Source organism: Bos taurus, chromosome 7 (genome assembly GCF_002263795.3).
Source record: "Bos taurus isolate L1 Dominette 01449 registration number 42190680 breed Hereford chromosome 7, ARS-UCD2.0, whole genome shotgun sequence".
Classification (NCBI taxonomy): domain Eukaryota; kingdom Metazoa; phylum Chordata; class Mammalia; order Artiodactyla; family Bovidae; genus Bos; species Bos taurus.
In genome coordinates, this window is record NC_037334.1 from 65,297,685 (window position 1) to 65,319,944 (window position 22,260).

A 22,260-nucleotide genomic window follows, 5' to 3' on the forward strand; every position below is an offset into this window, starting at 1 on the left:
AAGGCATTCCCTCATTGGTAATATTAAAAGAATCTAAAACTAAAGAAGTAACAGTCTGGTGGCAAAAATATTTAATTCATATTTAAAACCTAACTGATTATCAAATGTATTTTTCCCCTTAGACTTAGATAATATGCTTTAAATAGGTAATCAAACATCTAAATTTTTGCACAATTAATTTACAAGATAGAGTTCTTAAACCACAGAATCCAGAAAGCATCCCATATGGAGGGACTATAATCCATCCATGGATTTAAACCACCCACCTCCTTAAATCTAATGAATTGAAAAGGGTTATATAAACACATGTACCCTTTTGACAAAATAAAGAAAATTCCCAGGCAAGGAAAAAGACAAAATGTTTTATTTTTGTTTTGTAACTAATCTCCTCTGCATGAACCTTAGCCCTTCAAGTAGCAATACTAGCCTATTTGTAATTTCCAGCCCCTCATGTTTACCAGCTGGTCTCCAGAAGATGTTTCATTACTGAGAATTGTCCACTAATTACCAAGGGGTAGTACTAAGTAATGACAGCCTAACTGCTTCTTCCTCTGCACTTTACCTGGCATCTTTATGCTTTGTAATTAAAGGACAGGAAATATGTATCAAATATACATCATTTTGGTCATACCTGCATCAACACAGTAAAATAGTTTTAAAAAAGCCAAAAAATAAAACTTAGAAGTGAAGTGAAAGTCGCTCAGTCATGTCCAACTCTTTGCGACCCCATGGACTATACAGTCCACGGAATTCTCCAGGCCAGAATACTGGAGTGGGTAGCCTTTCCCTTCTTCAGGGGATCTTCCCAACCCAGGGACTGAACCCAGGTCTCCCACATTGCAGGTGGATTCTTTACCAGCCGAGCCACAAGGGAAGCCCCCCCACCAAAAAAAAAAAACACTTAAGAAGAGTTATTAATACACAATGCCCTAGAAGTTAGAGACTTAAAAAATAATAATAATAATTAGTACTACTAACCTCTAGAAATACTGCAGTGATTAATGGATTAAGGACATCAGCCTTTTCCTTCACCTAGAACAAAGGATAATATGTTAAGGGAGCATAGCATATTTAAAAAAGAAAAAATAGGTAAAGTATGACCCCACTTTGAAACACACCCATACACACCCATACATAAATATAAGCATAGAAAAAGTCTGAATCAGATCAGGAAGGACTTTAAATTTCCTTCTTTCTATCCTTCTGTGATATCCAAGTTGAGAGTGTACTCCTTCGTAGTTTTTACTGACTTTAAAAAGTATCTTCATTTCAGAAGGGGATAGAAATGGTCTATTTGACCATGAAAACCAGAAAAAATTTTAAAACAAAATCTGCAGATATAAAACTTGTGCTCAAAAGACTCAATTGATTTTTTAAGATATACCATTTGGAAAACATGAAAACAAATAATGCAAATTTAATACTTCCATGTATTAGCTAGCACCTCAGAACCAACTTGCTGTGACATCTTTATGAAATACATGGAAAAATTTAGCCTCAGAAGATTAACTTTAGGAAACCCAGAAATTCTTTTAAAGAAAATACTAAGAGGAAAAAAGAAGCTATATAACAGAATTGTCCCCTACAGGAAAAATCTAAACTCAAAGTGAGAAAAATTAATTTGGGCCATGCTCTTAACTAAAATAAATGTAAAGGCCCAGAATAACTTTGCTGCCATACTGATACTTACCACAAGCTGATTTTTTTTCAATTGAGGTATAACTGACATATAACAGTATATAAACTGCAGGTATTTTTGCAGATGTACAACATAATGACTGTTATCTGCATACACAGCAAAATGAGGACAGTAAGACCAGTCAACATCTATCACTATACATAAATCATTTTTTTCTTGTGATGAGAACTTTTAAAAACTCTCTTAGCAACTTTCAAATATGCAATAGGCACTATTAACTACAGACACCATGCTGTGCATTACATCCCCAATGCTGTACATTATTTATTTATAACTGAAAGTTTGCATCTTTTGACTCACTTTACCCATGTGGCCCAGCCCCACCACTTGCCTCTGGCAACCACCTATCTGTTCTCTGTATGGATGAGCTTGGTTTACTACAAAATGATTATTTGTCCATTTAAAATGCCCTTGATTTTGTCCCAATTCATGATTACTGATGTCTGAATCATCTTCCTTAGTTCACACACCTTCAGTAAATTTTTACAATTCCTTAAACCAGAACAAAACAAACAAACAAAAAAAAAAACTTTAGCTTTAACTACAACTCTTCTACTGGCTGCCAACTGCAAAATATTAGAGTTACCATAGTCAAAGTAAGGCGCTGCCCTTAAGACTAGAGTCAAACTTCGGAATTCTTATCTTATAAAGTCTACATTCTCATCACAGGTCTCAGGAGAGCAGCACAAAATATACTGAAGATTGTATATAAAAGAACAAAAATGAGTTGCAAAATTCAGTTAGATGTAGATAAACTGATCCTAAAATTCAGATGTAATTGCACAGGGCCCAAAACAGACAAAAAAAAAGTCTTGAAAAAGAATAACAAAGTTGGAAAACTTACACTGCTTGATTTCAAAACCTACTACAAAGCTACAGTAGTCTATATTGGCATAAAGATACACACAGATCAATGCAATAGAAATAAGAGCCCAGAAAGAAATCCACATGTCTACAGTCAGTTGATATTAGACAGAGAGGGGCTAAGACAATTCAAAACAGGAAAATTTTTCAACAAACGGTGCTGGGAATACTGGATATCCACACGCAAAAAAAAATAAAGTTGGGCCCCTACCTCACATCCTACACAAAAAAATGGATAACAGACATAAACATAAGAGCTGCAACACAGAAGTCTTAGGAAAAAAACATGAATAAATCCTCATAATCTTGGGTGAGGCAATGATTCTTTAGATACAATACCAAAAGAACAAGTGATAAAAGAAAATATTGACAATTTGGATTATATCACTATTCACTATCAAGAAAGTGAGAGAATAGCCCATGGACTGGCAGAAAACATGTGCATATCATATATTTGAAAGGAATTTGTATCTAGAAAAACTAAAGAACTTCTATAACTCAATGTTGTTCAGTTGCTCAGTTATATCTGACTCTTTGCAACCCATGGATGGCAGCACATCAGGCTTCCCTGTCCTTCACCATCTCCTTCAGTCATGTCTGACTCTTTACAACCCCATGAACTGTAGCCCACCAGGCTCCTCTGTCTGTGGGATTCTCAATGCAAGAATACTGGAGTGGGTTGCCATTCCTTTCTCCAGGGGATCTTCCCAACCCGGGGATCAAACCCAGGTCTCCTACATTGCAGGTAGATTCTTCACTGTCTGAGTTACAGGGAAGCCCCCTATAACTCAATAATAAATCGTAAATAATAAAAGACAAGTAATTAAAATCAGAATAAATAAGAAATAATAAACATCCCAATTTAGAAACTAACAATAAAAAGATAACCTTAAAGACAGGCAAAGGACTTGAAATGACATTTCTTTAACAAAGACATACAAATTGCTAACAAGCACATGAAAAGATGCTCAACATAATTAGCCAACAGGGAAATGCAAAAAAAAAAAAAAAAACCAATAATGAGATAATACTTCACACCTACTAGCTCAGGTAAAATTTTTAAAAACAAAACAGAAAACACCAAGTGTCAACAAGGATGTGGAGAAACTGGAACCCTCATACATTGCTGGCAGGGGTGTAAAATGGTACAACTACTTTGGAAAACAGTCTGACAGTTCCTTAATGGTCTGTATTACCCATATGACCCAGAAATTCTACTCCTAACTATCCACCCAAGAGAAATAAAAACATATATGCATGTTTATAGTAACAACATTCATTATAATCAAAAAGCATAGACAATCTGAATGTCTATCAACTGATGAACAGATAAATAAGATATATCCATAAAATACGAGTACTATTTAGTAATAAAAAGGAAATACTGATACAATGTGGACAAATCTCAAAAACATTATGCTAAGTGAAAGAAGGGCTTCCCAGGTGATTCAGTGGTAAAGAATCTGCCTGTCAGGAAGGAGACGCAGGTTTGATCCCTGGGTTAGGAAGATCCCCTGGAAAAGGAAATGGCAACCCATGCCAGTATTCTTACCTGAGAAATTCCATGGACAGAAGAGCCTGGTGGGCTATAGTCCATGAGGTCGCAGAGTCATATACAACTTAGCAACTAAACCACCACAAACAAGTGAAAGAAACCAGACACAAACACCACAATACTGAGTGATCCCATTTATAGTAAATGCCCAGAATAGGACAATCTATAGACAGAAAATATATTAATGTTGCTTAAGGTTAGAAGTATATAGAGGGTAAGGGAAAAGTAAGTGATTGCTAATGGTGTGAGGTTTTCTGAGAGGTGATGAAAAAGATCTAAAATTAGATTATGGTGATGGCTACACAGCTCTGTAAATATATTAAAAATCACTAAAATGTACACTTAAATCGGCAAATTTTTAAGATATGCCTGTTTTAAATTTAAATGTCTGTTAAAACATTTTAAAATGTCTGTTTTAACAAAACAAAACAGACATTAGCCCAATAAAAGTCATGAATTCTTACCCCAGCAGTTGTTAGGCAGGTGGTGAACTCTTTAGACAGACAGGACAATTCTTTACACAACAAAACTGTCATCCTAGAAAAGAAGGGAAAAGAGAAGGGTTCTTTTCTGTTTTATTATTTTCTCTCTGTTTTTTAAAATAAAGCTACTACCAGAAAAAAAAAAAAAAACCCACACCTGATACTAAATGTGAAAGAAGGCAGCTTTTAAAGCAAGTATTTGGAGGCCCATACTACAGGAAGAGAAGGTTTAGTCCTTAGAGAAATATTTTTCTACAAAATTCTCTGGAAAAAACTATGCTTTCAAATTAAATCAAAAGAAATAACTAAGATACATTTTAAGGATACAAGGTAGTACCTGAAAGATCCTACTTTTCATTTAGAAAAATAGTTAAATATTTATTCATTCATTCAACACATACTGAAAGGCTTCTATGTGCCAGGTACTTCTGAGCACTGGGGATATATTAGTAAACAAGCAAAGTACCAGTGTTCATGAATACTGACTTACTTGCTGATTAAGAGGGAGACTATAAATATAGAAAGAGATGGGTATTTGTATATGTTTATAGTTATGTATGTATACATTTATACATAGACACATAAACATATAGATATATTTATACATACATAATATGCACTAAATGGTGATATGAGCTAAGAAAATAAAGAATTCAAAAATATATCAGGAAAAGGCAAATCAAAGCCACAGTAAGACAGTAACATTACACTGAGTGAAATAAGTCAGATACAAAAAGACAAATATGGTATCACTTATATGGGGAATCTTAAAAAAAACTTATTTACAAAACAGAAGTAGAGTCATGGATATAGGAAACAAACTTATGGTTACCAGGGTGGTGAGGGATAAACTGGAAGATTGGGACTGATGTATACATACTACTATATATAAAATACATAACTAATAATAACCTGCTATACATAGAACAAGGAACTCTACTTAGTACTCTAATGGCCTACATGGGAAAAGAATCTTAAAAAAAAAAAAGTGGACATATGCACAGCTGATTCAGTTTGCTGTACCCCTGAAATTAGTACAACACTGTAAATCAACTACACTCCAATGAAAGTTTTTTTAATTTTTAAAAATTTAAAATTTTTTTAGAAAACTACAATGAGATATCACCTCATACCTGTCAGAATGGCTGTCATCAAAAAGAACACAAATAACAAATGTTAGCAACAATGTGGAAAAAGGGGTACCCTTGTAACTGATGGTGGCAATGTAAATTGGTGTAGCCACTGTGGGAATAGTATAGTTTTCTCAAAAAACTAAAAATAGGACTACCATGTGACCCAACAATTCCACTCCTGGGTATATATCAAAAAAGAACAAAAACACTAACTCAAAAAGATACATGCACTCCAATGTTCATAACAGTATTATTCATAATTGCCAAGATATGGAAGTGACCTGAGTGTCTATCAACAGATGAATGGATATAGATGCAGTATACATACACAATGGAATACTACTTGGCCATAAACAAAGAATGAAATTCTGCCATTTGCAACAACACGGATGGACTAAGAGGACACAAGTCAGATAGAGAAAGACAAATACTGTATGATATCACATATATGGAATAAAAAACATACAACTATTGAATAAAATAAACCAGAGGCAGACTCACATATATGGAGAACACAGTGGTTACCAGTAGGGAGAGGGAGGGAGGGGCAATATGTAGGTGAGGGAGTGGGAAGTACAAACTATTGGGTGTTAAGACAGGCTCAAGGATGTACTATACAACATGGGTAATAAAGCCAATATTCTGTAATAACTGTGAATCTTTATACTTTTTAAAGGTAATCTTTAAAAACTGTATAAAACTTTTTTTTAATTAAAAAAATTAAAAAACAAAACAAAATGGGCTTCCTTGGTGGTCAAGTGGTTAAGAATCCACCTGCCAACGTATGGGTCACAGGTTCAATCCCTGGTCCAGGAAGACCCCACATGCCGTAAAGTCACTAAGCCTGTGAACCACAACTACTGAAGCCCAGGCGCCTAGAGCCTGAGATCTGCAACGAGAAGCCACTGTAATGAGAACACTGCACACCACACTGAAGGGTAGCCCCCAACTTGCCACAACTAGAGAAAGCCTGTGCACAGCAATGAAGACCCAATGCAGCCAAAAATAAAATAAATAAATAAATCTTAATAAATAAATAAATAAAATATAAATCCAAACCTTGAGGAAGTTAAATTGATCTATGTGATACTGAAACAGTCAGAGGGGAAAAAAGAATGAGAAAATGGTTGAAGATAGCATTTTAGACTGGAGGTGAAAAAAGGAACCTCTTAGAAGTAAAAACTGAATTCAGTGAGGGGAAGAGCCATGACTTGAAAAGCATTCCAAGCAGTGGAAATAGCTACTTTCCCAAAGAACAGGATGCTGTAGGTTTGTGAATCCCTCATCCTAAGGATGGGGCTTCCTTGGTGGCTCAGACAGTAAAGTGTCTGCCTGTAATGCAGGAGCCCTGGGTTCGACCTCCAGGTAGGGAAGATCCCCTGGAGAAGGAAATGGCAAACCACTCCAGAACTCTTGCCTGGACAATTCCATGGATGGAGGAGCCTGGTCAGCTATAGTCCATGGGATCGCAAAGAGTCGCACATGACTGAGCAACTTCACTTCTCATCCTAAAAATGTTTAAAACAAGACTAAGCCCCCTCCTTATGGGATGTTGTAGAGGGGCAGCAAAAGTGTAGTGAAGAAGAGGCCCAGAGACCATCAAGGGTCTCTTCTAATCCTAATACACTAGACACTCTCACTCACGTTTTTTTCCCAATGAAAATTCTCATTATTTTTTTGGGAGATTTAGTTAGAAAACAGTAGGATTTTGTTTTCTCCCTCTTGTGACTATAGAAAACAGTAGGGTTTTTTTTTCCTCCTGTGATTATCTACATTCTATTATTTTTAAAAATTTTGTTCAAAATCATCAATATAGTAAAAAACAAACCAAAAAAAAAAAAAGGGTTTGAAACTTAGACCTGGGTTTAAATCCCAGTCTGCAAAACTTGGCAATTTACTTAAGTCTGTGTTTCCTCATTTTTAAAGCTGGACTGATCACTTATCTTAAAGTTTGTTTTAAAGATTACTAATGATACATTTACATGTATCCCTTAGCATGGAGAAGGCAATGGCAGCCCACTCCAGTACTCTTGCCTGGAAAATCCCATGGACGGAGGAGCCTGGTAGGCTGCCATCTGGGGTCACTAAGAGTCAGACACGACTAAGCGACTTCACTTCACTTCATTTAGCATGGTACCTGGCATATAGTTAGCACTCAAAATCTAGCAACTGTTATGCAATGTAGACTCAGCACAACCAAAAATAAATAATTTTTTTTAAAAATTTAAAAAAACTGAGGTTCTCAGAACTATTTTCTGTTTTCACTTATGTACAATTCTACTCCAAATAAGGCCAATAATCTGGGGAAATAAATAGTTTTCAGAGTATGAGTTGGTTAATTAAAAAGGGTAAATTTCTAATGCAGATTTAAGGCTCAATGAAAATAAACAAAATCCAAAATAAACCTCAAAGATGTGAATGGTGCAACGTGAATAACATCTTATTGAGAGGAAAGTTTCTAAAACTTTGGAAAGAAAACTGAGAAAACTCTTACAGCAATATGCTTCCTTTTAAAGGGATACTTATTACACTTACTGGCAAAGGGCTCTGCTCCTTTCTATGGTTGTTACTTCCTGTTTCCGGCCATGTAGAACCAGAGCCGCTGTTTTGTGAAAAAGTTCAATTGAGCAGGCAGTCAGTTCTGCTAGGCTTCGGATTGCAAATGCATGGATATCCTGGATGGAAAACAAAACAAAGCATAACAAGTCTGAGCACTTGGCTTTTTTTATACAAGAGGAAATGACACCACCTTGCTTCTCCCATACTGAAGTATTCAGTACCTTGAAAGCAACGAAGACTAGTATCTGCCCGTCAATAAACCTCCTCTTCTTCTAGAGTTGTTACATAATTTTATAACTGGGCTCACAGAGGTAAAAAAGAGGCTCCCATGAAGTGTGACCATGTGACCAAGTTTTAGTCAAACGATAAGAATAAAAAGTGTCAGATGTTAGCTTCTGGGAATGTTCTCATGACGCCACATACATGCACCCTTTGCCTCTTTTTCTTCACTCTTTCCATCCTATAGTTTGGAACTAAGATGCTGGGATCTTGGATCACAAAGCAGAAATTATGGATAGCAGTACAACAAAAATAGAAATTGCTTAGGGCCTTCTCTTACGTATCGATACTCCCATCTCAAATTAAAAAAAAAAAAAAAAGCCTTAGTTGTTTTCATTTTACCTCTATTGATTTGTTATTGATCTGTTCAGTGTTTTCTGCTTCCAACTGTTTTTCTCCTTCTTCCTTCTCTTTCAACGGTTTGGCCAGAGATGTCCTGATCCACTCATAGGCTGTATTTCTTGCCTAAATAAGAAAAAGATTACAGTCAGCCCTCTATATCCACAGGCTCCACATCTTCAGAGTTAATCAACCATGGTCTGAAAATATTCAGAAAAAAAAAAATCCAGAAAGTTCCAAAAAGCAAAACCCGAGTTTGCCAAAGGCTGGCAACTTCAACAGCATTTATATTGCTTTTACAACTATATACACACCATTTACACTGTATTAGGTATTATAAGTAATCAAGAGATGATTTAACATATACTAGAGGATGTACATGGGTTATATGCAAATATTACACCATTTTGTATCAGGGAATTGAGCATCCCTGAATTTTGGTATCAAGAGGGGTCCCTGGAAGCAGGATACTTCTGAGGCTGTCAAGGGATAACTGTATAGTCCAACAGCAATTTAATTTAGCTCACCAAGATTCCTGTGCCTCCACCAGAAACATATTAGCACAATGAAAGTCAGCGTTCTTGTTCTCACCCGAACATACTATTGAACTTCTCAGTGCTGAACTCACCAGATCTCTATAAAACTCTTAACATCTATGACCACTCATTCCCTCTTGAATTCTCTAATCCTTTGGCTGTTTTTAAACTCAGGTGTAACTTACATAAAGTGCACAAATTTTCAGAGTATGACAGGTTACATGTGTACACATTTATGTTTATGTGACCCAGATCAAGATACAGAACATTCCCATCCCTCTAGAAAGTCCCCCATACCCCTTCCTAGTCAGTACTGATCAAACCAAATAGCAGTCATGGCTCTCTACTTCTCTCACCCTACTCTCTTCTCTCTCCATCAGTCCTAACTCAGTAATTTTAACTATTCCCTATCTGCTGCTGACTCCTGAATCCTTATCTCCAGCACTAACTTCTCCTGAAAACAACATATTCCAACTCCTTGCTTGACATACATATCAGGATATCCTATGGCATCTGTATCATGTATAACATGGACAAAATTTAATTAAATGTCATCTTTCTCTCCCTACCCCTAATTTTTTCATCTTCTCTTATTCCCTTGAGCTTTAGAAGAACCACCAGTCATCCAAGCCAAAATACCTGAGCCATCCTAGATTCTTCCTTTCCAAGCACCAACATGGTCTGATTTTAGCCTACGTATTTCTCCAATTTGCCTCTCCTCTTCCTGTTACCACCACAGGAGTCCAGATATACTTTATGGCAATAGCACTCTGGTCTCCCTGCTTCCAATTTGGCTCATCTTAAAATCCATCTTCCACAGTGGTACCAGTGACCTATCTAAGCCCATAGCTGATTTCTCCGCTTCTCTTCAATGGCTCCCCATCAACTAGATCATGCTCTTTGACATGATCTAAAAAGTGCCCATGATCTAGTCTACCTACCTCTCCAGCTTCTCTCACCACTTTCCACTTTATGAACTGATAATAATGTCCGGTAATGTGCCTGTTCTTTCATGTTATTTACTTAGTCCAGAGTGTCTTTCCCATTTTTCCCCCTTAAATCAAGGCAACTCAATTTTCTTTCAATTCTCCATCCAAACACTGTCTGCTCCAAGTAACTTTCAAAGACATCTCAGGAGATGGGCACCTCAACAACCCTTTTATGTATGCCTACAGTCCCCTAAATACCTTTTCAACTTGTTGTTTGGTTCTAGGTTGTGTCCGACTCTTGCAACCCATGGACTGTAGCCCACCAGGCTCCTAAGTCCATGGGATTTCCCAGGGAAGAATACTGGAGTGAGTTGCCATTTCCTTCCCCAAGGGATCTTCCCAACCCAGTGACTGAACCCAGGTCTCCTTGCATTGGCAGGCAGATTCTTTACCACTGAGCCACCAAGGAAGCCCCAGCTTTCTAGTTTCTTGAGCTAATAAATATGCCTTTCTCTTAATCCAGTCTGATTTAAGTTTCTGTCATTTGCAACTGAGAGAGTCCAGGTTTCTAAGGAAATGTTTACTGTCATTACATGAGTTAACCCACTTGAGTGACTTTATATAGACAGAATGTGTTCAGAGTTGTAACTAAGCAATAGGAATCCAAAGAAGACCTTGAGAGTCATTCCAACTGAAAACTGAGAGAATCGAAGGCTTTATTACAGACATAGTATTAGGGCTGAGCCTTTAAGGATCAATAAGTGGTGCCATAACCAAGGGTACACATGAATGAGCTAGAGTAGAATCTATGTACTCGACATTCACTTCAAGGTTCTTTCCTCTGTAATACAGGGACTCCCAGAAGTCCCTCAGGTATAATCTGGCTCTGATCTATAACCTTCCCACTACTTATGCATTTTATGCATTAACCTTCAAAATTAAAAAATAAATAAAAACATTAACTATATAAAGGTTTGGAAGCAAGAAAACACAAGGTGTACTGAGAAAACTGTCAGATAACTGGTAAGACCAGATAACAGGGCACATTCATTCATTTGTTACAAATATGTAGCACATACTGTCCTAGATGCTGGGAATATAGTGACTAACACAAACTATGGCCCTGATCTTTATTCTACTACCAAAGTACAATTAACAAGCAAACATGTAAATGTGTGAAGAAAATAAAATGGAGTGCTAAAGAGTGTAGAGTGGGTGAGTAGAAAGCAGATTCCATTTGGGTGGGCAGGAAATCTCTGAGGAGCAATATCTGAGCTGAATTATGAAATGTAAGAGGTATTAGCCATATAAAATATTTAGACAATGAAAGACATAAGCAGAGGGAAACCAAATTGGTATATTCAAGGAACAGAACCAAGGCCAATATGGGAGAAGTGTGATAAAAGATGAGGTTGGGGAGGTAAAATTTATATAGAAGAGAACAGTGAAAGATGAGGCTGTTAAGAATTCTAACAGTTGACGAATAGTCTAAATATATGTGAAAGTCTTTACAATTTCTTTGAGGAGATAAAATGAGAGGAAAAAACAGACACTGATTTATGTGAGATGGAAAAAAGAAAAATAAAGAGATAAGGCCATATAAAACAGAAAGAAAACTGATACTATAAATTTAACATACTTAAGAATCATTTTAGTAGGCATAATATATACTTAAAATAACCTCTCTAGTAATAAATACATTAAGTGATGTTATTACAGTCTATTGTATCAACTCAGTGTAATTTATCATCCTTTTCAAAAAAATACCAACGGTAGCCACCCTCCACACCCAGATCAGTCTGGAACTAGTCTGAGATCTAGACTCATCAGTGCTTGTTGCTGTTGTCAGTTGCTCAGTTGTGTCCGACTCTTTGCAACCCCATGGACTGTAGCCCATAAGCTGTCACTCTCCTGTCCATGGAATTCTCCAGGCAAGGGAACTGGAGTTTGCAGCCATTCCCTTCTCCAGGGGATCTTCCTGACCCACGGATCAAACCCAGGTCTCCTGCATTGCAGGCAGATTCCTTACCATCTGAGCCTCTAGACTCATGCTTAGTCATGTCCAACTCTTTTCGACCCATGGACTGTAGCCCGCCAGGCTCCTCTGTCTGTGGGGATTTTTCAGGCAAGAATACTGGAGTGGGTTGCCATTTCCTCCTCCAGGGGATCTTCCCGACCCAGTGATACAACCTGCAACTCCTGCACTGCAGGCAGATTATTTAACCACTGAGCCATTAGGGAAGACCTAAAAATTAAAAGGCACCTTTGAGCCTAGCTTCTGCAACAGCTTATTTATTTATTTATTTTGCTTAAAAAAAGTGAGGCCTGAAGAAGGAATGGGATTTGCCCATATCACATGTGAGGGTCAGAATAAGAATCAGAATTGTGCTTTCAGATTTTTACTTCATTGCTTTTCCTCTGAATCATACAGACTCTCATATAAATTCCTGGAAATAATCAGGCCCTTATCCTTAATCATTGTATATCTTAAGTCTCAAAACCCAAAATATAAACAATATGAAAACTGCTTTCAGAGAATGACTAGGACTAATAACTTATTATTATAATCTCTTTGAGCAAAGAGTCTATGTCTCTTTCATTACTTTTTCCCTAGCACCTAGCAAAATAAAGGTTTATTGTAAACATATATTTATTGAACATCTAAATGTATAACACACTGAGATAGCTTCTTCAGGACCATAAACAATGTATATTTACTATGGGCCAGGCACTTTTAAGAGCTCTGTGTGTATTAACACATTAAATCTTTACAGGAACCCTACATTATCCCTGCCTCACAGACAGAGAAGCTGAGGCACAGAGAGATTGAGCAACTTGTTTAAGACTGCACAGAAAGTAAGATGGCAGAGGTGGGATCTTAAGAACAATAAAGCATATCACAGATCCAGCCTTGACGAAATTTAACTGTTAGAATGGGAGGTAAGATACACACATTTAAAAACAAATAAGAACCAATGATAATTTTATGAAGTACATCTGCACAGTTAAGTGAATAAAGTGCTACATGGAGTATACATATAGTATGTATACTTTTATATAAGAAGGAGATTAAAAAAATATATCTGTTATCTAAAAAAGAAACATAGGAAGGATATGCTGGAAAACAAGAAAGTTCAAAATATAAAAGGAGAGTGGAGAATGGAGTAGATAGGAATTGAGAGGGAGCGACACTTCTGTGTATATTTTTTTGAAGTTGTGACTTGAAAACATGTTAATACTCTACATATTCAAAGATGAAATCAAATTAACCAGAGGAGACAGTAAATAAATCATAAATTTTTTTGTAGATTGGTTTTATAGTAGTATGGGCAAGCATACATTTCAAATGCATTACAGAATAGAGGAAAGTAGAAAGTGTGGTAATGTTACTGGGAGACAGAGTTCTTACTGTGAAAGAGACAAATGTAAAATGGGGAGAGGCAAGGAAGAACCCATAAAAATGGACTGAAACTGGGGTTATTGGTATGAACTCATGATCTCTAAAATAAGTATATGAGTATACACATTTACACACATGCATACACTTATGCATATACACAGGGTGGTGCACATGTGTGTAGTTAAATACATTTCCTAGCTCTGCAGCTTCCCAGGTGGCACTACTGGTAAAGAACTTGCCTGCCAACTCAAGAGACATAAGACTCACAGGTTCGATCCCTGGGTTGGGAAGATTCCCTAGAGGAGAGCATGGCAATCCCTTCTAGTATTCTTGCCTGGAAAATCCCATGGATGAGGAGTCTGGTGAGCTATAGTCCTTAGGGTCACAAAGAGCTGGATGCGACTGAAGCAACTTAACACATGCACACAGCTCTGCCAACAAACACACACACACACACACACACACACACAGCTCTGCCAACAAGCCTAGAAGCAAAGATACCCTAAGCAAATGAATACATCTAGCACCCAAGTTTTGGCTTGAAATAGCAAAAAGGAACCATGGCTCCTTGAATTTCAGGTTGATTCTAGGGAGAAATATGGAAGGCACAAGATCTTGTTATGCCCCCAAATAAGGAAGTACTCAAAGACTAATAGGGACACATCACACAGGAGTCAGCTTGAAGGACAATTTGAACACCAAAGTAATTAAGGACAGTAATGAATTACAAACCAATGGGGAAAAAAATAGAAACCCATGAGACCATACCAATAACAGATAACAAAGAGACAAAGGGAGAAGGGAAAGTTCTTAACTCTTCAGCAGCTGACAGCCAACTGGTAAATGTGAAGCACGTACTGGGATTGAAACAAATCATCATTTGGCAATCCTCACAGTAAAGACTGGTGCATCAAGAATCATGAATAGTTGCTAAATCTAGAATGCTAAATTATGAGCAGCAGGGTATTTGTATGGTCTTAAAAATGTCTCCCCACAGAAAGCTCATTAGCAGCACAGGAACAAAATCATAACCATACAGTAAGAAATCAGACAACACCCCACCAATCAGGGACAGATGGACATCATGTGCCTCGAGATATGTTGTACCCTGTGCAGGATACAACATTATTTATGAGCTCTTTCAGCTGAGAATGCATAACCTGACTTTAATCATGAGAAAACATCAGATAACCCTCAAGTAAGGAATACTCTACTTCTATAAAGGGAGAAGGGGCTTGTATTTCTCAAAAATGTCAAAATCATAAAGGACAAAGAAAGGCTAAGGACTATTCCATATTAAAGGAGACTAAACAAACAAAAACAAAGCAAATACAGATTAAGAGAGACAGAGTATGTGACAAAGAAATACAATTTATGATCATGTTCTTGCTCCAACATTAGAGGAAAAAAATGAAGGACATTATCAGGTCATGACAAAACTGGAATGCAGACAACAGACTAAAGTATGATATCAATGTTAAATTTATTGCAGTTGATAATTAGTGTGGTTATGTAAGGGAATATCCATATTCTTAAGAGACACATATTGAAATATTTAGGAGTACAGGGCTATCATACTTATAATTTACTCTAAAAAAAACAGTCCCAGGGACTTCCCTGGCAGTCCAGTGGTTAAGATTCCGTGCTTTCACTGTGGAAGGCATGGGTTTGATCCCTGGTTGTGGAACTAAAGACCCTGCATTGCACATGACAGGGCCAGAAATAATCCCAACAATAGTTATAACATGTGTGTGCATGTGTGTATGAGGGAGGTAGAGAGAAAGGGATAGAAAAAGAGAACATATTTGCAAGCACAAATGATTAAGTAAATGAAGTAAAATGTTATCAGGTACATCTGCATAAAAGGTATATGAATGGCTATTTGTACTATTCTTGCAACTTTTTTCTAAGCTGGATATTATTTCCAAAACAAAAACATTATGATCCAAGCTATAGAATGCTATAGACAAGATGAGGGAGAGGAGCTGCTGAGGCGAGGTGCTGAAAGCTTTCTTGGAGAATGCAGCATTTTCACTGGTAATGACAGAGCAATGCATAACTTCCCTCAAGCATCATATTTCTTACCCTGGGGTATGCAAGAGATGACTCTGATGTCTATTTAATGGCTGTAAGTTCTCCCTGGCCAGGAAGCAATGTGTACCTGCTGCTGATTCTAAGACGTTTCTCGAGATTAGGAGAAGAGAGTGAAGAGGCAGCAGGCAGCCCAAGACCCAGAGAATAGTTCCCAAGAGCTGGCACACTGGCGTAAATGGTAGGCAGGTCCTACTCTGCTAACAGTCTCTCCCAACCCACTCTGAGCTCTGACCAAAGTCCTTCCATGCTCCAGTTGTGTGACGACAGCTCAGGCACCACCACCAAAGAGCAAGGTCCAGGCCAAGAACTCTCATTTCCACAAGCTAAACGGTCATTATCTGAGTTACTGGGTTCTGGGAAATGGCAACCTCTAGCTACCTAATTGCAGGGGTCATGCCATCATCTGTGAATCACTCAGAGCCCTGAGAACATCAACAGAGTGAGACCTCAATAGAGAACTAGCCCATTGGTATCACAATGGCTGGTGAGCACAACCAATGGCTGGGGCCTAATTTAAGCTTTTAGACAAGCAAAGCAATCCATATGAAAACAGGTGAGGATGGCAGACGTGTAGGGGCGTTGGGGGTGGGAAGCGCAGTGTGAGTTTAGCACACTAACCTGTGAAACCAAGAAGCGGATACAAGGTATGGATCTCAGAATGTACCCTTGGTGTTGGTGACATCCTTGCCAGGAATTTACAACCTTACATTCTTTATCCACTAAATATACGTATGTAAAAAACTGAAACTCACCAAGAGGAAAAACTTACCCTGGCAAGTTTCTCTGGTTTGGAGGAGACATGCAGCTGGGAAAATAGCTCTGTTATCTCTTTGGTAAAGTCTTCATCCCCTAGAAAAACAAGTCCCATGTAAAACACTGTACAAAGACTGGAGTGGATCATTGCAGGGGAAGAAAAGAGAAATAGTAGCAGCAGCAGTAGTACTAACAGCAGAAGCGAATTATACGAGCAAGGTGCTTTAGTGGTTACAAAATCCTTTTTAATGTATATTTTATTATGAATTCTTTTAATGGGCTTGTTAAAAAAAAAAAGGCATCATTATCCCATTTTAGAGATGAAGAAAATAGGGCCTGAAGAGGTTAATTTTACATCCCCCAAATCGCATAACAAATTAGGAGTCAAACCTTGCCCTTCCCACCCCCAATCCACAGCCTGTGCTCTTTGTATTCCGTCCTATAAGCATGAATGGAGAACTGATGAAGGCAGAGTACTAACCGAGTACTACGCATGTGCTTCCCAAGAAACTAAATTTAAGTTGGAACATAAAAGATGAGTACAAGTTAGCCAAGAGAATGGCTTCAGGCAGAGAAAACAAGTACAAAGATCCAGAAAGCAAGGCAAGAAGTTCCATACGTTGGGATCGTCCTGATGGAAGAAGGAGAAGAGGGATAGAATGAAGCTAGGCAAGTAAGCAGGATTCAGGTATTAAGGGATGTCATGGTGAAGCCATGGTGAAGAATTCAGAACTTTTCACAAAGAGAATGAGGAGCTGCTGAATGATTTTAAACAGACAGGTAAATCCAATTAAAATTTTAGAAAGATCACGTTAGCTTCCTGGTAGGAATGGAATCAAAGAGAAACATGAAGGAAAGCAGGAAGGCTGAGGCAATAATCCAGGATCCAGATAAGAATAGTGGTAGATAGTAAGAAAGGAAGAGGAAAAAGGATTCCAAGATGTTGGAAGGATGGTGAGGAAGCTATTGGAATAAGCTTGATGAGCAATGATGTGGAACATGGAATACTTAATACCTGAGAAACACGCAAGCAAATGGGTGAGTCAAGATCAAAAACAATCAACACATCCAAACAAATGACAGGAAATTCTCTGTTTCTCTCTATTCATCTAAATCCTAGCCAATCTCCTCTTTGAAGCAGAGCCCAAGTGTTTTCTGCACCAAAGACTACAGAGAGAACTCTTGTATACAGAAATCTCCTAGCACTTACAATCTATGTGAGTATCTCTCAGTCACTAGTTCATGGTTACCAAAGCAAATTATTACAGCTTCATACCTGCTTTCCTCCCCAAAATCCTTAGGGGGAAGAAAATCTGCCTTGATTCTTCTCTATCTGCTAGTCTTTTGTCCTCGCTTGGGATTCAAAGCAGACCATTCAAATCGTTTAGTGATCCCAGGTATAACACAGTTTGGGAAAAACTGACCTCACTCAATGATACAACTGTGACCTTTGTAACTTGTTTAAACAATTCCTAATCATATCCTACTAAAAATCTGACTCTTAGCAGGGAATTTTGTTTTCCCAGCAAAGCTCTAAATTATTTGGGATCAAGGGATGAATATGCATCCAAGTGGGATGCAAGCATCTCAAAGAGTAAGTGTAGGAGGGAAAAAAAATGACTTTTACTTATAGCCATTTGTCTCACTCTTTAAGAAGTTATTTTCTAGGATACACTTTAAAATGTAAATTAACATATTATTATGGGGACATGTTTATAATTTATACACATTCAAATATACACACACACACACACACACATATTAGGGTTTAAGTGCTCAAAAAACTTTTACTGCTGAAGGTTAATCAAAAAATGTATTTGCAATATGTACAGACCTGGTATTAGGCTTAGTGAAATAAGTGAAACAGAGAAAGATAAAAACTATGTTATCACTTATATGTGGAATCTAAAAAACAAAACAAATAAGTATTTTTTGAAAAGATAAAATACAGGGGGGGAAATGGAGATCTTTGTCATGTACTCCCCATCAATTTGAGCATAAAAAGCAGTTGTTGTATTAGAACAAAAGTATACAAAGACAAAAGGAAGACAGGGTTGGTGCTTTGGGGGGACTCAGAAGACAGGCTGGCACCACAAGCAGGAAGTATCCTACAAAAATGAAGGGATCAGGTACATAAGGTAGAAGGGCAAAGGCTAAGGATGCTGACAGAAACTGAAGATGATCAATATCACCAGAATCGGGCTCTGTGGTTTTCTCTCCTCTATCCTACCATCACTTTTTTTTTTTAAACTTCATTGAGATATAATTAAATACCAAGGTCAGTGTTGCATTCTCACCCAGAATCACTATGGAGGTCTGTTGGAAAGGGTGGCATGCAGCACTCCAATGCTGTCTTTGAAGAATCCTGATCTCTGGCAAACAGGTAGGGAATAAAAATCTCATAGACACAAATCCATCTGTTTAGAAATTCCCTAGAGTCCTCTGAATGGTATTTAAAATCAGGATTTCTGATTACTATACAAAGTGAGATGTTGACTAAATTAAACAAATACTGTTAATGGTATTATGTACAAATAACCTAAATTAAGTTCATAAAATAACCAGGAATTGGTTAGGAATAATGGAGCAACTCGGAGAAGGCAATGGCACCCCACTCCAGTACTCTTGCCTGGAAAATCCCATGGGCGGAGGAGCCTGGTAGGCTGCAGTCCATGGGGTCGCTAAGAGTCAGACACAACTGAGCGACTTTACTTTCACTTTTCACATTCATGCCTTGGAGAAGGAAATGGCAACCCACTCCAGTGTGCTTGCCTGGAGAATCCCAGGGACGGGGGAGCCTGGTGGGCTGCCGTCTCTGGGGTCGCAGAGTCGGACACGACTGAAGTGACTTAGCAGCAATGGAGCAACTTAAGCAAATCAAAAATCAATTTATAGGTGTCCTGCTAAGTGAGACTTTGAAAATGAACATCTTTATTTATTTACTCCTGCTATTCTAATAACGAAAATAATAGCCACCATTTGTTGAGTGTTTACTATGAGCCACACATTAAACATAACATTTCATTGAGTCCTTATAACAAACTGAGAGGGATTAGCCACCTCTACTTATAGTTGAGGAAACAGAAGCTCAGGGTTAAGTAACTTCCCAAGTCACAAGGCTTAATAAATGGCAGATCTTGATTTAGAACCCAGGTCTAACTCCAAAATCCATCCTTTTATCTACCATGCTTACTGTCTTCTCAGTATGTCAAGACAGCTTTAAAAATTCATATTCAAGGACCATTTCGTATCAGGACTCTTTACACAGAGTAAGATACTATATAAATATTATCTATTTAGCAAGATATTATATAACCAGACAAATGGTTTAAGAAGATGTGGTACATACAGGGCTCTGGGATAACCTAGAGGAGTGGGATGGGGTGGGAGGCAGGAGGGAGACAGGAGGGGACATATGTATACCTATGGCTGATTCATGTTGATGTACGGCAGAAACCAACACAACATTGTAAAGCAATTATCCTCCAAATAAAAATAAATAAAATATATTCCACATCACCCATTAAAATTACCACAGACCAGAATAGATCCCTGCCCAATATTCATTAATTAATACCCCATTAGGTAGGAGGCCATAAAAGAAAAAAAAATCTATGCTATCAGCTTACATTGAGACAGGGCATATTGTGCCTTGCCCCAACCCTTTAACACTCCCCATCTGCTGGTTAAAAAATCTAATGGCAAAAGTTAGAGATTTGTAAAAGACTTGAGATCTATCAATGCTATTATTCTTTGCCATTCTGTAGTGCCAAACCCCCATATCTTACTGTCCTATATTTCTAAAATAGTGACTTGTTTTCTGTGATAGATCTCTATAGTGCATTCTTCAGTATCTCTGTACATTCTGGTGACCAATATCCTTTTGCCTTCATCACTTGGAATGAACAATAATATATAGGGACTCTAATGCCACAGGGCTATGCTGAAAGCCCCACTTATTTTCCCAGATATTAAAAGCTGACCTTGATGATCTAGATTTTCCTCACAAGTCAGTCCTAATACAATACACAGACCATTTGCTGCCATGTTCAAGTTCTTTGATAAATAGCCAACAAGATACCCTGTACTTACTTCAGAAGCTAGTTTCAAAGGTATATAAAGTGTCCAAGGAAAAATTATAATTTTGCAAGACTAGTATAAAATATTTAGGACATATGATGGTTATATATGTACTGACATCTACATACGTACAGCACATAAACACACTGTATCTTTCCCACTCAAAGGCTGGATTTCCATATTACCTTTCTTCTCTTCCTCCTCTTCCTCACAGAGCTCTGCTAGGGAAAATGCTTCTTTGAGTTGCTCCAATTCAAGTTTCAGAGTCTCTAACTCTTCTCCACTTAGAGAATTAAGAATAGACTTCACCTGAATTGATATAAGATAATAAGCATGAAAAAGAAAAACACTCTCAAATGCAAAAGAGGTTATAGACCATAGTAAAATGAAAATTATGAATTCACAAGCTCTTAAGAACCTTAACACAAGAGGAAAGATAGGGAGAATTTGTGCTTCCAAAAACAATATAAACCACTGCAGCCATACCACCCTGAATGTACTTCATCTAGTGAAAAACAATATAAATCAGAAATGTATAGAAATTAGTGCTTAACTCAGCTTAAAAATTAGGAGAAAATGAAATAGTCTTGAATCAATTAAAAGCTAACAGGTAACTAAATCCAAATCAGCATCTTAAGCCAAAGAAACTTGAAAAAAAGAACAAGATGAAGGACAAATAATAGATGTACTATTAAGACATCTTTGTTAATCTGTCCATTTGTCTTTAAAAATTTAGAGAAACAACACTTGACTCATTCTTTTCTAGCAATTAATTCAAATATTAATTTGTTTGTTTTGGCATAGTATTTTCAGAGTGTCTCATGCCTCTACCTGACATACATTTCATTTTCCAACTGCACAAAGGCAAAGAGACTATGCAGTGTGCTTTTGCTGAAAGACTACCCCAGATGAAATTTTTGGTTTGGAATTACCTTTATTTCACTTTCTCGAGAGAGCATCTCCAGAGCTTCTAGATGTGAAAGGCCTTGAAATTCATCAAAGAGTAGCCCATAATGAGTTTTCTTGTCTGTTTCCATGGTAACCTCATTGGAAGTCCATAGTTCTTCTTTCTCCTTTGCCTCTCGTAAAACCTGAAAGAGAGATGGAGGCATTATACTGCAATACATAACAAAAGCTTAAGGATGAGTTTTGAAAGTCGAGGGAAGCAAAACTGAGATGAATAACACTGCTCTTTCATTATGGAACTGTGATTCAAATCAGATAGGCTCAGGAGCTGCAGGGAAAATATGATCACATAACTTGCTCCTACACAGGGTAAATAACACCCTAGGAACCAAGTATTTTTCTGAACGTGGTTTTTACTATTAATCTAATAAACAACCCTAAAAGGGCTTGGCATCTTATACTGCATTGAGAAGACATTCTGAGGGAAGGAAAGAGGAGGAAAAAGAACTGCGCATTTTTCTAAGCATTAGAGCTGTGCATCTCCTCACCAAAAAAAAAAAAAAAAAAACCTTAATTAAAAAAACATTCACTAAAAAGTCCTCAAAAGGAAATACTAACAAGGTCCCAAGTTAACACAGGCAAAAAATCAAAA

General features: G+C 37.4%; 1 protein-coding gene across 4 annotated transcripts in view; it reads right to left on the reverse strand.

Annotated features, from left to right (window-relative positions):
• FAM114A2 (family with sequence similarity 114 member A2) overlaps positions 1 to 22,260 on the reverse strand; it is a 34,956-nt gene that overhangs the window by 2,237 nt on the left and 10,459 nt on the right. For 3 of the 4 annotated variants that reach the window (XM_005209651.5, XM_059888072.1, NM_001038077.1), the window contains 7 exon segments: positions 21,635 to 21,793; positions 20,888 to 21,011; positions 16,639 to 16,718; positions 8,914 to 9,036; positions 8,269 to 8,408; positions 4,583 to 4,655; positions 979 to 1,032 (listed from right to left, as the gene is read on the reverse strand). In XM_005209651.5, coding sequence (XP_005209708.1) covers positions 979 to 1,032; positions 4,583 to 4,655; positions 8,269 to 8,408; positions 8,914 to 9,036; positions 16,639 to 16,718; positions 20,888 to 21,011; positions 21,635 to 21,793 — 753 coding nt within the window. 4 annotated transcript variants of the gene reach the window in all.